Source organism: Dermochelys coriacea, chromosome 15 (assembly GCF_009764565.3).
Source record: "Dermochelys coriacea isolate rDerCor1 chromosome 15, rDerCor1.pri.v4, whole genome shotgun sequence".
Taxonomy (NCBI): domain Eukaryota; kingdom Metazoa; phylum Chordata; order Testudines; family Dermochelyidae; genus Dermochelys; species Dermochelys coriacea.
The window spans coordinates 23,983,012-23,999,744 of NC_050082.1; the positions used below are offsets into that span (position 1 = coordinate 23,983,012).

Consider the following 16,733-nt stretch of genomic DNA (forward strand, 5'->3'; position numbering starts at 1 on the left):
TGGGGCAGGAGCAGCCTTCTTTGGGGGGGTCATATTGCAGCAAGTACGTTGTTTATGGCTTGTACAAAAGAATCCCCCTTTGCTTTTTGTGGGGAGCCTGGAAGCCTGAATAGCCTTGCGGTAAGTGCGTGGAGGGTCTTGCAGGACACCTACAGTTCTGAAGCTGCCATGCTGTGATGTACCGGCAGCACTAGTGGCCACATGAAAGGTTTACTGGAGAAGAATTAGGCCTTGTGAGCAGATGAGTGAACCCTGCTGCAAATCTGATCAGCAAAAATCAGTAGGGATTAAAAAAACCAAGCGTGTGGCCCACTCCCCAAGGTAGGCTATGCTGGGGGGGAGGGGTCCTCAGAACAGTGAGGTCTCATAAATAGTCTTTAACTCGCACCTGCATCACCCTGCGATCGTATCACCACGATGGGGAGATGGGACCAGAGGTTTCACCCTTTCCCCCCCGAGTTCCCCTGCTGTAGAGTGTGCAGCTTAGGTACCCTTGTGACTGGTAGGTGCGCCCTGCAGTTCAATGCACATAGCAGCAGGTCTCTGCTCCCAGCAGCTCCCTGGTGGCTCTGCAGGGCGACGTAGTAGCGGAGGGAGAGGTGTGCGCTGGGGAGAATAGCGGGGCTCGGGGTGGGAGCATTGGCGAGGCAGGGTGAAACTTCCAGAGGCTGGCACGGGGGAGAAGGCTCTTGTGCTCCTGGAGAGGGGAGCTTGAGGGGAAGGAAAGGGAGGAGGCCCATCCTAGATAAACCGACAGAGGCACCAGGAGAGCATTCCAGGCAGCGGGAGCTGCAGAGGAGAAGGCTCTCTCCCCAACGGGGCTGGCAGAGCGTGACTGAAGGAACAGCCTCTCAGTGGCAGGGGCAGTCTTTTTGTTCTGTGTTCGTACAGCCCCTAGCCCAGCTGGGGCCCTAGGTGCCTCGATAAGTCAAACGATAAGGACTGAGTCAGTGGCCAGGGTTGGGAGTGGAGCCATGCAGTGTTCCTTTGCTGGGGATTTTGATGGCTCCGTTGAGCAGGGTTAGGGGGCTGAGTAAGGTTGTTGGAGGACATGAGTCTCTCCTAGACGCAAGGTGCAGGAGGCCACACTTCTGGGGTTACATGCACAATCCCCTCTAGCCTGTGAGGTTTCTGTGCGTTGCAGAGGAATTGTCTTGATCCTCTTGACACAGTGCCATGGCCTCAAGTATCACGGCCCCACTGGGCGGAGGGGTGGGGAGGGGAAGGCAGGAACAGGAACTCTCTGGAGGTTTGAAAGCTTGGAAAATAAATAGCAATGTGCTGTAAATTAACCCTGGCATCCCCTGAGATGAATCACGCTGGCTGCAATCAGCTCTGAGCCCCGGTGACGAGCGCTGTGGTTTATAGATCATGATTCATCGGCCCGACTTAGCGCGACCACATTATTCCAGCCGATTGCAAAATCGTAAGAGGAATGTTGTGGTTAGTTTACGGCTTAACTATGCAAATCGTCAGGAAGCCTCCCGAGCCGGAGAATGTAGACGCACCCCGCCCGGCTGGCAGGGCTGTGAGGGGGAGCGCGAAGCGCCGGGAGCTGCCCATGGGGCTGTACGGGAGCAGCAACTCGCACGAGACAGGGTCCGGGATGGAGCTGGAAGTAAGTGCTTTGGGGAGCCGGCTCGCTGGCGGGGAGAGGCTGCCGTCCTTCCAAGTGGGGACTGCTGCGTTCAAGCTGGGCCTGGCTCCCGCGTGGTGCCTGTGAATCTGGCTGGAGCTTTCCGAGGGCGGGGAAACCTCCCCGACTGGACCGACAGAAAAGACTTTGCTGAGATCCACCCTGGCACTCTGCTGCCGAGCTCCCCAGAGGGATGCTCGCCCCTTGCAGGGGGCTGAGTCCCCTCCTTGTTCTCTGCGGGGGGGGGGGGGAGCTGAACGCACAAAGCCTGCTCCCCACCCCCTCCTCCTGCGGCCTCCCGCCAGATCTCAGCAGCTGCTGGCTCTGGGAGAAGTAAACAGAGAAGTGGGAGGAGCTGCACCTTTCCCTCCCCGCGGCTGGTTGGGAGCATGTATGGCAGGGAGGGGTGCAGCGAGGAGCCCCTCGCTGCTCAGGGAATGAGAGTGCTGCCTCGGGAGCCGGGACCTCGAGAGGAGGGAAAGGGAGGGGCTGGCGAGCAGTGAAAGCTTCGTGGCAGACGAAATCCTCATGATATTAGAGCCCAAAGGAGTTGGCAAGGTCGATTCCCGCCTGGGGGCGGGGTGTCACTTGGGTGTGTATTATTGTCAAGACAAGAGAGCTGCTGGGCAGTGAGGCCGGGGGTGGGGGGGAGGGTTGGCTGGCAATGCCAGTGGGTGGGCGCTGTCACTGCCTGGAAGGAGAGTTAACTAGAGGTGCACACGGCTTCTAGGAAGGGCTGCAAGCTCTGTGCTTGTCTAGAGCTAATCAGAGTCCTCTGGGAAGTGAGGACAAAGGAGCAGCTGTTCATAGTTACTCTGCAGCTCAGGCGGAAGGGCTCCGGGGAACGTCCGCCTGCACCCCGGGGCTGTGAGACGCATTGTTTGTGTCCAAGCTGAGCTCAATAAACAGGAGGGATGGAAGGGAACCCGAAGCGCCAGCGTTGATGCTAGAGAAGGATGGGTCCAGGGGTTAGAGGGCTAGCCTAGGTCCTGAGAGACTGCAAGTCCTTGCTCTGCCACAAACTTCCCGTGGGACCTTGGGCACGTCACATAGCTCCCTGTGCCTCCTGGCCCATCTCTGTAATGAGAAAAGAGCCCCGCTGTGCCCGTCGGAGCTGTTATGAAGATACGAATGTCACACTGGGAGGGGGTCAGATACTACAGAAATGGGGGCTGATATGTATACTGAATAGATGGATACTTGCACTGCTAGGAGTTAATTCTGCTCCTGCCCACCCTTGGAAATACACTGTGCTCATCGGTATCGTCCACCCTATGATGAGAGAGGATCCACACTTAATCCCCTGCACCGCTTGCCGCTTCCCTCCGGAGGGCACTGGGATTAGATAAAGCAGAGCGCTGTGGGCTGGATATCAGGGAAACGTTTCCTGGCAAAGAGACTGTGGAACAGTGACCCTGAAAACTAGATGTCACGCAGTGCTACAAAATATACTGCTACAGCTAGTCGCACCTTGGGCGAGGTGTTTTCCTGCTGAGAGCTCGTCGGCCCGTCCTTCCTTTTGTAGTTTTGTTGTGGAGTGTGCCAACAGCACAGATCCCTTTATTTTCCCCTCCAAGTCTTTTGTTTGCTTTGTTTTTGTTTTACTTCACGGTTTTTGATTTGGCTTCTGGGTAAGGGTCTGTCTTTTCTGCATTTGTGCAGTGCCTAGAACCATGGGGTCCAGGTCAGTGACCCGGGTTCCACGGTGCTATTACAGTATAAATTCATAATCACAGGGAAGTGTCCACGTTCTTGGAGTGCCAGAGCAAGTACTCAGAGCACTTCCTGTTTGCATCTGAACTGTACTGCAGCGTGTGGGCTCAACCTCTCCCGGTTACTCTGTGTTCTCTTCCCAGCCAGGCTTGCTGGGTTTCAGCGTGATGCTCGCTGCTTTGGTGGTAAACATGTGGCATTTGTCAGTACAGCCAAGGTTCCTTCGCAGGGTGTTTGATGGGTATCTCACTGCACTCTGGGGCTCTGCGGATGGCTCCTGGCTTTCCTTTTGCTGCAGTGAGTTCAGAGCATGGGGAATAAATAGCTTCAATAAGAGATCTGCTAGGAATGCACCATTTGAACAGACATTTAGCCAGGAGGCCTTCTGACTGGGGGAAGGATTACAAGCTGAATCAGTATCATTTTTCCTCGGTGGCCTTGTGCTAAAGATGTTAACTCTGATGTTGTTTTACAGGTGGGATGGGGCATCATCATAATAACCGTTCCTCTGCTGGAGTGAGATGTATTGATTCTCAAGGTCGTCTGTCCACCTATGCTGTTCTGATCCGCATTAGGGCCGTGCTGCCATGTGGGTAGCCCAGCCCAGGGCCCAAACACTAAGGGGCGCCATTGGCTATTTTGTTTGTTTTTTGGTGGGGTGAAGCACACATTTTCCTGCAAGGTGATGCTAGCTTAATGCTGTGGCTGACATTGCATCAGACTTGCTTAAAAGTGTTCTGTGGGGCATTTTTTTTTTTAACGCAGCAGCTTTCGTTCGGGGGGAAGGAGACCCAGACACAGCCTTTTGTGAATGTACCCCACAAACCCACTCGAACAGGTTGGGTTTATCTTTTCTATTGAAGAATCAGATTACTCAAATGCACATCCTGTTTCACGGCCATGCAAGGGACATAGACTCGCTTCGGGCTGCGTCCGCGTGCACATGTATTTCGGTGGGTGTGTTTCATTGCCTTTTTGCTCCCATCCCACCCGGTGGTTTTGCTCGTTGGCGCTCAGAGATCATTATCATCTGTGCTATCCCAATCTGATACTATGCAGAAGAGCTGCGATTGCCTTACAGGATTACAGCACTCTGGTTTGAATAAGTGCAAACACAAGATAAGATGATAACAAGCCTTCCCTTAGGAACACAGCTTTGTGATGCCATGGACAGGAACTCTATGTGACTATTATCATAAATATCAGGATTGAAAGGGACCTCAGGAGGTCATCTAGTCCAGTGCTACTCAAAGTGGTGGTCCGCGGACTGAGCCATCGGCTGCTGGTCTGCGTGCACGTTGGGGGGAAAAAATTCCCGGTCCCCCACATCAGATAGCTTGAGAAGCACTGACTAGTCCAACCCCCTGCTCAAAGCAGGACCAATCCCCAACTAAATCATCCCAGCCAGGGCTTTGTCAAGCCTGACCTTGAAAACCTCTAAGGAAAGAGATTCCACCACCTCACTAGGTAACGCATTCCAGTGCTTCACCACCCTCCTAGGAGTTGATCTGTCCACGGTACCTCCATGGCCCCCATCTCTGGGCACCTCACCACATCCCCTGTGATGTTGAGAAGTGCTATTATACCCATTTTTCTATATGGAGAACTGAGGCCCAGAGCAGCTAGGTGAGTTGCTCAGGCTCTCACAGGAAGCCTGTGGCAATGCAGGGATTTGAACCTAGGTCTCCCATGTCCTAAGTTAGTGCCCTAATAACTGGACCATCCTTCCTCTCTGTTGGTCCCTTATGATAATCTCAGCTTTGCCTGCTGGCTCCCTTCTTGTGAGCAGGCCAGGAACAGGCCGGTCAATTTCATCCCCAGCCCCGTCCAGTGTAGCTAAGACAGCCCAAGTTCTAGGTATAACTAGGCCTGAGCAGAGGGGAACCAGTGATATGGCGGGGCAGCTGCAGCAGGCCAGGGACACGTTTGCACTGTAGCTCTCTGCACGCTGGCTGGTGGGTTTATCAGTGAGGCCTCGAGCTGAGAAACTGGCATTTTTGCAGGAATAGGAGGCAATTTGTTGCTGTTGTGGTCACAGACATGTTCAGGGCCTGTACCCATCTGACAGGGAGGAGCTGCTCGCCTGTGTGGTGACCCGTCTCCTGGATCACTCGATTAATCGTTGACCTCAGTGTAGAAGATGGGCACTTGGACATAATGGCAGCTAGTGCTCTTCCGCTCTGCATCCTGGATTCCATCTGATGCGCAGAGGCCTGTTTCCCAATGCCTAAAAGCCACAAACACCTGAAGGAATCAGTCTGTCTGGAGATTAATGAGATAGGGTTGTGTGACCAGGTCAGAGCAAGCCTTCTCTTGGCTGTGTTAGAGAATTCCTGCCTGCATCACCCCAGGCAGCGAGGAGTGTCCATGGTCCTTTCTGGAGGGAGGGGTGGACAGGTGATACCTCAGTGCAAGGGGCTGTGACTGCCAAAGGCTGCTGTGGCTCTGGGAGGAGAATGTGGCACTCCTGGGTAGCCCTCCAGGGAAGCATCATCAAGGCAGGGGGAGGAAAGTGGTGAGGAGATGCCGGGGCAGCCAGAGCTGGCTGGCAGAGAGGATCTGCTAGTGACTCAGCCCTGGGAGCACCCCTAGCTACATAACACTCGCTGTGGATGGCTGGTGGTAAAAACACAAGGCCCCTCTTTTCATTGGCCTTCCCACAATAGCTCCCCAAACAAGCCCAACGCGCCCCCTCGCCTGGCAGCTGAGCAGCAAAGGGGGAGCACGCGACTTTGGCTAGTTCATCACATGCTCCCGGGGTCCTGGCAGCACTCGGACACCATGGCATGGGTTCGGTGAGAGAGAGCTGCAGCAGACCCTCTGGGGGAGCGCTGGGAAGTTGTGGCGGGCGGGGGGGGTTGTAAAATCTGTGGCTGCTCGAACACCTTCCAGCCCGAGCGGGTGTGATGCGGCGAGGGACACCCCACCCCAGCCTTTTACACACTCACTGGCACATTGGCATCTGCACTTCCTGGGCTGTCGTCACGCAGAGTAATTCAGTCCATTGCGAGGGAGAGGAAGGCATGTCTGCTCCCCTTTTGCTGGACATCAGGAAAGTGCAGTAACAAGGGTCAAAAAAAGTCCTAAGATTTTTTTTTTCCTAAAACCCATTGTGCCTCGTTGATGAAATGGTTACTAGGAAGGGAGTGCGCCGGTTCTGACCCAATTAGAAGCTCTAGCCCACCTCACCCAGCTGCCTCTCCTCAGGAGACTATCAGGCCCCTCGAAGCTCAGGGAGTCTTGCTAATCTTGTGGCTCTTTGTCCAAGCTGAATCCAAGCTACAGAGTTCCCAGGTGAACCATGTCTGTGACTCAGAAAGGGTCACAGAGTTCAGGGCAGCATTACTGCAACCCAGGAATGTTGTTGTGTCCTTCCCCGTCAGCGTCAGCGTGGTCTTTGCCACGTGCTGTATTCAGAATGATCCTCGTGCAGCTCTGCGCCCCTCCTTAACCACCTGCCTGGGGGTAGCAAGGAAATCTGGCCTCTCTACTGCAGTGCAAGGAGAGGGACTACCAGCATGTGACATATTTGACCCTGTGTGTGTAGAGAGGGTGGGACCAGGCCAGTGAGAGAGGAGGAGCTTAGGCAGAGGGAGAGTTTCAGTCTAGCTGAGCCTTTTGGTGGGTGTAAATCAGACCCGTCACATTCTGGAGACACAGGTCCCTGGAGGTTGTGAGATTCCTTTTAGCCGTGAGAGTGTTCCATGCAAACCCAAGAGGCCATCAAAGGAGCAGGAGGAAGAACAGTAGCTGCTATGTTTGCATTTCAGTTTTATTTCAGGATTTGTGTGTTAAACCAAGCCAAATAAAGTGGCGCAGTTGCCACTTCCCGAGAGGTCCTCTGTGTCTTCAGGTGCGTTGCTTCCATGGCCGCAAGTGGTGCTCTTGCAGACGCATGTGGCTGCCCAGTAGCGGTTACTCAGCAAGTAGTTTGTATTTGCTGCCAGCAACAAAACTGTCTCTTGGTGTTCTTGAGGACAGCAGTAGAGAATGCTTTGCACTCGTGAGCATTGATTCCCCTTCTGCAGCAGCCGCCTTGAAATGAATGCAATGGTTTGTTAGCATTAGTGAGTATTATTAATGAATGACACTAAGTTTAGCCCCACACAGGCTGCTCTCGCTAACCCACAATGATGTCTGAAAGATCCTGCCATCTAACGCCCTCCACTGCTGCTTCCTGTCTATGTAGATGTATTGGCAGCAGTTCCTCTAGTGTGGTCTTTTGGATGAATGAGTACATGCATTGGGGATTTGGCTAGACAAGGGCATTTTTCTGGCTTTACCCTGCAGGCACAGAAGCACTTGCTTGTAGGTCCTCATTATTTACGCTTGCATCAATGCACGAGTCTAAATGTCCTATATTGATTTGATGATGCGGCATTTAAATACCTGAACGGCTTCTCTGAACTTGCCTGATTCTTCTAGCAGCTGTGTGAATTGGTTCGAGAGAACATCTCTTACCTTTCAGGGGGCTCCCTCACCCCAGAGAGAGGAGCGCTGTTTCCATTCCCAGATCTCGATATAAACCCTTTAGATCCTGCCCCTCTGCAGTGAGTGCCACATCAGTGGAGCTCCGAGCCTACACAGGCCCAGTGGCTGCCCATGCAGAATTCATTGCAGGACCGGGAGTCGTCGATACTTAGAGACATTTTACTATCACCAGTCCTCAGAACCCAGGCTTCCAGCTAATTTGAGTTTACCTGCCCCAGAAATCTCCTGAGACAGCCTGTTGCAGGCTACAGAGTTTCTGGCGGATCAGAGGAAGGTCTGAAAAGCAATTGCATATTCTCTGAACTGTGGTTCCAACCCTTTCAAAGTTCTCTCGTCACTACGTCCTATTCTTCACTGCTTCACGCCTCATGTTGTCATTTTCACTAGTGCCCAGCGGGCATGAAAGGCTGCCCTTCTGATCTGGCTGGGCTTCCGGCTCCCATCGAGCAGGCGCAAATGCCAGCGTATGGCATCAGGCAGTGGAGAATCAGGCTTGCTCTTGACGGTTACCATTTGGTTTGTGGCAAGCTGGGAGCTCATAAAATATAAACCCCCACCCCACACAAATAGAGAGGCGCTGAAGTCGTGAGTGCATCCTTAAAGTGAAGCACGTGCTTCCAGTACTTTGCCGAATCAAGGCCTGAAAGAACAAGATGCTTTCCTGTCACTTCCCGTAGCCCATTTCAGTAGCTCTGCATGTCTCATTTAGCACTAACCCTTTGGGGCACAAGAGTTTGCTTGGCGCAGAACGCTGGTGCACGGGAGATCTGTGTTCACAGGCAACACTGGGGTGTGCTATCAAATCGCACGCCCCTGCCATAAAGCACCTTCCTAGCAGCTGCAAACAGGCCGCACAGATCATTCGGGATCAGCCCTTCTGCGGATCAGTTCAGTTGGAGGTTTCTTCATTTCAGCCTGTGGAATCCTCTCCCTGGGAAAGCTGCACTGGGCAAGATCCGGTGAATTTACTGTAGGAAACAGTCCTGTATTAGCTGGGGAGGAGCGTGGTTTAATAAATCATTTCTGTCTCTAATTTCTACGTCTCTGTGGAATTCCTTTCATTTGATGCTAGCCAGAAGGAGGGCTGAGGAACCGGGCCTCCCCCATGCTGTCTTCCTGCAGCTGCAAAATGGAATCCAGCATCATTATCGTTTTAGAAAAGCTCCCGTTTGGTAACCTGAAATGTCTGGGAGCATGGCGGGCTCCTGCACAAACTCTCTTAAAAGAGGGTAAAGACAAGTGGGTGCCTCACACCCAGCAGCGTTTGGGGCAAATGGGAGTAACAGCTTCTCAGTGAAGTGTCTGTCAAGCTGTGCGGATTCTCCCTCAGGTGATCTGGGGTCAGGCTTACTTCTCCTGTGCAGGATGTCTTGCGTCGCTTGCCCCGACACGGATTGCGTCGTTGTTAGCCTCGTAGCTTCTGTCACCGGTGGGAGCCTTTCCATTCACCTTAATGGGCTTTGGATCAGGCCCCTAAGCACAGACCCAAAACGGGCTCTGATCTCTGCATTAAGCTATCTGACCCGCTGGCCTGCAGTAGCCCTGCCTGCCCCTGGACTGCCGATGTCCACACCATGGCTTAAGCAGCGCTTTGTTGTTTGTTTCCCCTCTCGGTCAGCCCCTTCAGCATAGTTTAAATGTGCTTGTTTGGTTTAGTCTCAGTGCTAAGATTTATCTGCCTCAACGTTTCTTTTTTGAATTGTCCCTTGTTTGGCAGCAGCAGCAGATGCCCCGAAGCAGCCAAGAGGAGAAGGATGAAAAAGAGAGAGAAAAGGAGAAGGAGGCAGAGAAGGAGGAAGACAAACAGGAAGCAGAAAACGACAAAGAAGAACTGACAAAGTAAGCAAGTTTTCGCCTTTCTCTCCACTCCTCGCCCCTAGGGATCATAGTGTGCACTGGGCTGGGAATGCATCATCTCAATGCTCCCTCCTTCAGGAGAACCACACTGGAAAGAGTGGGAGGGGAAGTGGTCAATGTTTTGAAGTGCATCCAGCAGAATCTGGGCTCTGATCCCAGTATTGGGTGATTCTTTTGCAGGTTACCTTGGATGTGCTGCGTGTACCCCTCTCTTCTAGCATGGCGCAGGCTAAACCTGCTGCTAGCAAAGGAGCGAGTCTGTTCATTTATAGGTTTTCCCTCTTCCCCCGCATTCCTGGTGAGCCTAGAAGAAATCACTGACTTACTTTATAAAGCCGATCAGTCCATGAAGCAACTTTGATACCAGGGTTTATTTTATTGTTGCAAGATATTGCTGAGCCTCCTAGAGTCAAAGCAGAAATCAGGATGCAGTGGAGTATAGAGCTTCACCTTTAGCGGTGTTGATGTCAATGTGAGATCTTCCAGCTCAAGGGGTTCGACCAGTTTTATAAGTGTGCCTGTCTTAGTGCTTGGCACAGCATGGCTTAGCAGGGAACGCTGGATTTGTTGCTGGGAAAGGTTGGCAGGCAGACTGCTAGCTATCTGTAATGGGCTTAATACTTGGCTTAGGAGAACATCTGGCTTCATTATATCCAGGCTGCCTAGACATTTACCAGCAGTCCCTTTCAGAAAGATAAATGAGGAGGAGGCGATGATAAATTTGAATGGCCCAGCGTTAAACCTGTCTCTGTCAGGTCTCTGCGCGCTCTTGGAACTGCAACCATCTGCCAAAAAACAAAACAAAACAAAAAAAACTCCAACCCACCCAAAGTCAGGGAAAGTGCCCTCGTTGCAAACTCCTGAAATAGATCCTGTCACCCAGTGATTTCCCCGCTCTTGCAGGGAGAAGAATGACGACACGTCCGGGGAGGATAACGACGAGAAAGAAGCAGTCACTTCCAAAGGGCGTAAAACTGCCAACAGTCAGGGCAGGCGCAAAGGCCGCATCACCCGTTCCATGGCTAATGAGGCCAACCATGAGGAGGCAGCCGCTCCACAGCAGAACACAGAGCTGGGTACGTACCGGCTAGGCACAAAGCCTCTGGAACCCAAGGTGGGGAGGAGGGATTTGTAGTAATCCAGCCAGCTGGGTGGAGGGAAGGCCCTGGGAACAAAGGCTGCTGGGTTTCGCCTCTATTTTGTCACTGATTCATTAGGCAGCCTGGGACAAGTCACCCTGCCTCAGTTTCTCTATCTGGACATGGAGGATGATGATACTGTCCTACAGCCCTGGCTCTGAGGAGTGTGAGTGATGTTTCACCAGCACCTCAGGATTACCCAGTGGAATTCATCTAGCTGGACAGGAGGCGTCTCAAAGGGCCAGGCCTGTGTCTCACCAGGTGAGGTTTGCGTCATGTGGAACCTCAGCTGGAAAGCACTGAAGGCAAAGGGAATCGTGCCATTTTCAGCAAAGCCATGCAGATCTTCATGCAGGCGTCTCTCTACTGCCGGTGGCTATTGAGTGTGAGGCCATCCTCGGGAGTCTGGCTGGTGGAGTGTTTTACCATACGTCCTGAGGCGGGCTCAGACTGTCCATGAGAGCTCCACAGCCAGCAGATTCCCAGGGCGCTGCACCTGCCCGGGGGCCTCGCTTGGAGTCACTCGCTCATTCTCCCTCCCTGCCCTGGCCCCCACTCCCTCCAGTTTATAGGCGCCTGGGCTCAGAAGCAGTAGGGATGAGCGACGGCTCTGATGCGGCTTGTTGCAGTGACGGTGGTGTTGGAAATCCAGGCTTTGCCTTCCTTGCCTTTGTGGCTATCACAGATGATGGCTCAGTGAGGGGAAGGCTGGGACAACTCTCTACCTGTAGCCTGTGATGCCATATTTCTTCCAGAGTAGGAGATCCTCAGCACATCACTTACTCCTAATACTTCTGATGAAGTGAGCTGTAGCTCACGAAAGCTTATGCTCTTAATAAATTTGTTAGTCTCTAAGGTGCCACAAGTACTCCTTTTCTTTTTGCGAATACTGACTAACACGGCTGCTACTCTGAATCCTAATACTTTCTGTCCCATGCGGTCTGTGCTTGGGACATAGCTGTCATTGGGGCTAGCTTGTTCGATGCAGCTCTGATTCCCTGCCCCATTTCAGCCAACCTCCCTGCTCTGCAAACACGTGTGCAGTGATCTCAAATGAGAGGACCCAATACGACAGCCCCGGAACATCCTGAACATGCCATTATGTTTCCTGAGACTTTAAGGCATCTCAGGCTGGCAGGGTGGTGCCCGTGGTGTTGTTGTCAGAAACGAGAGAGAGAGAGAAGTCAAACCGATCTCACCCTAAAATGCAGGGACAGACGGCTAGCATAGCCCTTAGTTTGGAATGACAGGAGACAAGGATTCTGCATGCAGCTGAGACCCATACAAAGGTGATAGCTTCCACTGCCAACCACATGGGGACTTGTAAGTGTTGAAAAGTGCCATATCCAGGCGATGGTAGATGTCTGTCTTTCCCTCCCTTCTATGACTGACAGAAAGATGATGGTTGCCCTTGGGAACTATTCGATAAACTGACTGCAGTATTTGCCTGATTCCCTATAGCAAATACTAAAGAAACATTGATCCATGCAAGACAATTAAAAACGTTTTAGAGGTGACCTGCATGTCTGTCTGTTAGAGAATTTCCTTACTGAATGCGGTGTCTTTATTAGTAAAAATTATGTCTGTAAATGTCCATTGATTCACTTGCTGAGTATTGACAAAACTCTTGACTGTGAGCTCTCCAGGGCGATGACCGTCTTTGTGGGTATGGTGCTAGCACGGTGGGGCCCTGGTCCCGGTTTGGGGTGCTTGGGCATTGTGCCAATAGCGATCGGGAATAATCCCAGTCATTTAGGTAGCATGTTTCCTCCAGAGGTCTCCAATGGAATCACAAGCGGGGAGAAAAGACTGCTGACAATAGTAAAGTGACCAAAGGAAATGTCACTGGCATGCCAAAGCAATCAGTTACATTTTGTGTCTCCCCAGGAGTGATTTAATTTAGGTTGGCAAAGACAGTTACCGCATGTTAAATACCCATTGAACATTAAAAAACAAACAAAAACCCCATACTGTGGTTTAGCTGCAGCACGCTGCAGCTCCCAGTAGACATCTGTTACGTAACTGCTCAACCTCCATAAATATCATTAATCAAACCCAATAGGCCATTTATCTGACATTTATTTAACATACACTAACAATCTTATTAAAACGCAATTAAATGCCTAGTCAAGTGTGTTTAGGATACTTAAAGCAAATAAATCCTGAAGCCCTAATTTGCCCATGGAGGGGGAAATAAAATTCCCAGGTATTGATTTCTTCTACCAGCTGAGCTAACATGTGCTGGCTGGATCTCTGTGGGGACTATATTTCTAATGGAGGAAAAGACCTGCAGTGACTTCCACGAGGTGACACCTGCAATCTGGTGCAGTCAGCTGTGAAGGAGATGCATTTTTCTCACTCCCAGGCCCTGGTACCTAACAGGTTGTGGGCATCAGAGCTGTACTCTTTCCCCCTCCAGAGCTTTACAAGCTTCTTGGAGATGCTGCTTCTCCTCCCCACTCTTGTCCTTTAACCTAGCTTGTTGGCCTAGTTTCCATTTTAAAAGAATATGGTCAAAACCTCTCTCCTCAGTGTTGAAATAATGCTCCGCCTGTTGGCAGCTGAAACGGAAATCTGTTTTCTTACTGGGGGCTTTCTGTCTCTGACTCACATACTGGGTTTGTTGTTGTCGGGTTTGCTCACATGTGCCAGGCTGCCAGCAGGATTATTTCAAAGTGAATACATTACTCGGGCCCACAATGTCCAGGGCATGGAGCATGGGGGTGGAGAATATAAGTGAATGCTGGGCATAGCTGGCACCCATCTTTTACTGTGCTGGTTGGAGGGCATGGTCGCCTCCAGGCCTCCTGAGAGTCGCTGTGGCTCTGAGGCTCTCATTGGGTGTGAAAGTGAATCGGATGTAGCCCAAGGTGCTGCATGCAGAATCTCTGGAAATCTCTGATCGCCTGGGCATTGCACCATCTCGCTGAGCACATCAGATTTGCTGACGACTGGCTCCCCCTACTGACTCTCCACTCCCCGGGGGTTGATCAGTATTGTTGAGATGATCATACATCCCTGCGTCCGGTCTGAGTTCTCAGCTCTTGCCACCCCGGCGACGACACCTCTCCACACGATTAGACTAAAATCAGTAACTGCGTCACGCCTTTTTTCTGCAAGACAAGGGCGAGTGGGACCAACATATCATTGGCAAAACAGTTTCCCTAAGGGGGCTGGCTTTGTTTTCCCAGCCCAAAGCTACTTTCTGCTCAGACCTTCCATCAGTGTGCCGAATACTATGCTGGCTCACCAATATTGGGCCTGGCACCTCCCCATATCTAAGCCTGGCTCGGAGGCTTGTGAAGCACTTTGGGATGCTCAGATGAAAGGCGCTATCCGTGTACAGTGTATTCTGATCGGAATGGCTGGCATTTGGGCGCTAGTCACCCTCCTGAGAATTTCTGGCTCAGTTGCTGTGTTTCGTACGTTTAAATACCTCTCGCCGTGACCACTTGGTTCTGTCTCTTTATTTTTCAGCTTCTTTGGAGATGAATGAAAGTTCTCGCTGGACAGAGGAAGAAATGGAAACGGCCAAAAAAGGTAATATACAATACAGTTTTTCTCCCCATCGGCCAGTTCTGTTGGTCTGGAAAAGAAGCCAGTCTGTGGTATTAGATGGTACTCGCCCAGCACAGACAGCATGGGTGTGTTACCACACTGAATCTTGGGGGCCTGATTCTGCTCTTCTTTACACTGCTTTCACCCACTGTGTAAACCCATTGACTTCAGTGAAGTGACTCCTGATTTATGCTCGATTTAGGCAAGCAGGAACGAGGACCTGTATAGTCTGAGAAAAGTGCTTTTGTGTTTGTTTTGGTAACAAGCTACAAAGTTGGCAGAAAGTTTGGGGATTTTGTCAGTGCTTGCTCCAGGAGTCGTGCGTGATTGATTTGTGTCATGGCAGGACAAGGTGTTGTAGCATTGCCCAGGCTCTGTCCTGGAGCGAGGTCGCTACAGGAGATGGCTGCATGGCCAGAACTCGTGTCGGTGTCGAACTGGGAGAGCAGTTGCTAGTTTGCAGGCCTGGTCTAGATAGCTGGGGTTTAGTTCCGTGTCACAGAGTTAAAGACTGGAAGGGATCATCTAGTCTGACCACCTACGTATCACAGGCCATCGAACACCACCCACCCACCTCCACACCAAGTCCAACAACCAGAATTAGACCAGAGTATTCTAGCCTCAGGAGACTGAACTATTGTGTGCCACAGGCAGAAAACTGGAGGGACCGAGGTGCCCAGTGCCCAAGGTCCCTGCAGTGGCAGGAAATTGTTTTAGTGAGATGTACCCAGCCGAGCCCAGCAGGTAATCCATGACCCATGCAGAGGAAGGTGACCCTCCGCCCCTAAGGTCTTTGCCAATCTGACCTGGGGGAAAATTCCTTCCTGACCCCAAATTTGGGGTCACTTTCTGTGTGTTCGTGATACACGCAGGGCCCCATACCGGTAAAAGGCATGTACCTTGATGCCCATGCAGGGGACTCTCATGTGTAAAAAGTGTAGAAGATAACCCCCTCAGTCCGTAACTGCACAACTGCAATTGCCCCCAATGGCAAGTCAGAGTTTCTGATCTCTGCAGCCTCCTTTGGAGGATGTGCTGCTGTTCGTAAAGTGACTGCCACTGGCACATAGAATCATAGAATCATAGAATATCAGGGTTGGAAGGGACCCCAGAAGGTCATCTAGTCCAACCCCCTGCTCAAAGCAGGACCAAATCCCAGTTAAATCATCCCAGCCAGGGCTTTGTCAAGCCTGACCTTAAAAACCTCTAAGGAAGGAGATTCTACCACCTCCCTAGGTAACGCATTCCAGTGTTTCACCACCCTCTTAGTGAAAAAGTTTTTCCTAATATCCAATCTAAACCTCCCCCATTGCAACTTGAGACCATTACTCCTCGTTCTGTCATCTGCTACCATTGAGAACAGTCTAGAGCCATCCTCTTTGAAACCCCCTTTCAGGTAGTGAAACCCCCTTTCAGGTAGTCATCAGCTGAGAGCCCCCAGGCCTCCAAAGCGCAATTGCAGATGGGGATTCTCCTGCTGAACGCTGAGACAGGGCTGTCCCTTTAACCGGGGTGAGGCTGCTCGCCAGAGGAGGTTTGTTTTGTGTCCTGTGGCTGAGAGAGAGAGAGAGAGAGAGAGCCCGTCGCTGAGACCGTTGTGTAAATGTGCTGAGTGTAGCAGGCTCCCCTTGCCACTTCCCCCTGGTTTGTCGGGCTCCTGTGCCAAGATTTCTGCTGTTTTAATTTTTTCCAAAGTCATGTCCTGTTGATCTGCGGTTGAGTTCCCAGCCCGTGCGGAGTGCAGCCCGCTCAGCTTGCTCCCACCCTTCTGGCCTGCGAGTAGTGTAGACGTGCAGCTTCAAATGGAAACGAGCTTCATTTGGGGACAGCAAACGCAGACAGACCTGCTGGCTGGTGTTGGATCAGCTGGGAAAAGCCCCTGCAGGAGGCACCGGGAGCATAGCCTCTGGCCTCTCATGTGCCTGCAGCATCCTGGACTCAGTTTGTGTTGAATACAAATACACCGATATGTTTGGCTTGTTCTCATTTGAGCCATTCGGGACCCTCTATAAACCCCTGGGCCAGTCTTGTGTACGGCCAAGCATTACTCTCTCTAGACTCGTCACTTACGAGATAGACTTCAGTCAGGCTGCCTGGCAGAGCTCCAGCTGCTGGGATTAGCAGCTGCCAGTCCAGTGGATTTCTGCTGTAAGGATCCCTTTGAGCAGCCTCCTCTTTCCGATTTTACTGTAGAAGAGCCATAGAGGCTGCACGGTGGGGCTGTGCTGAAAGGAACAGTCTTGGTAGCCACCCACCTAAGCCAGCATGGAGGATGGAACTGTGAGGAGTGGGCATCCAGTCGCCCCAGCATCTCCCCAGTTTGCAAAGAAAGGCAGCCT

General features: G+C 51.9%; 1 protein-coding gene across 39 annotated transcripts in view; it reads left to right on the plus strand.

Annotated features, from left to right (window-relative positions):
• NCOR2 (nuclear receptor corepressor 2) overlaps positions 1-16,733 on the plus strand; it is a 419,584-nt gene that overhangs the window by 295,588 nt on the left and 107,263 nt on the right. For 29 of the 39 annotated variants that reach the window (XM_043497676.1, XM_043497689.1, XM_043497693.1 and 26 more), the window contains 3 exons: positions 9,555-9,679; positions 10,601-10,773; positions 14,314-14,376. In XM_043497676.1, coding sequence (XP_043353611.1) covers positions 9,555-9,679; positions 10,601-10,773; positions 14,314-14,376 — 361 coding nt within the window. Of the gene's footprint in view, positions 1-1,335; positions 1,619-9,554; positions 9,680-10,600; positions 10,774-14,313; positions 14,377-16,733 lie in introns of those variants that run through there. The other 10 variants (XM_038372887.1, XM_043497682.1, XM_043497681.1 and 7 more) reach the window with 3 other exon arrangements.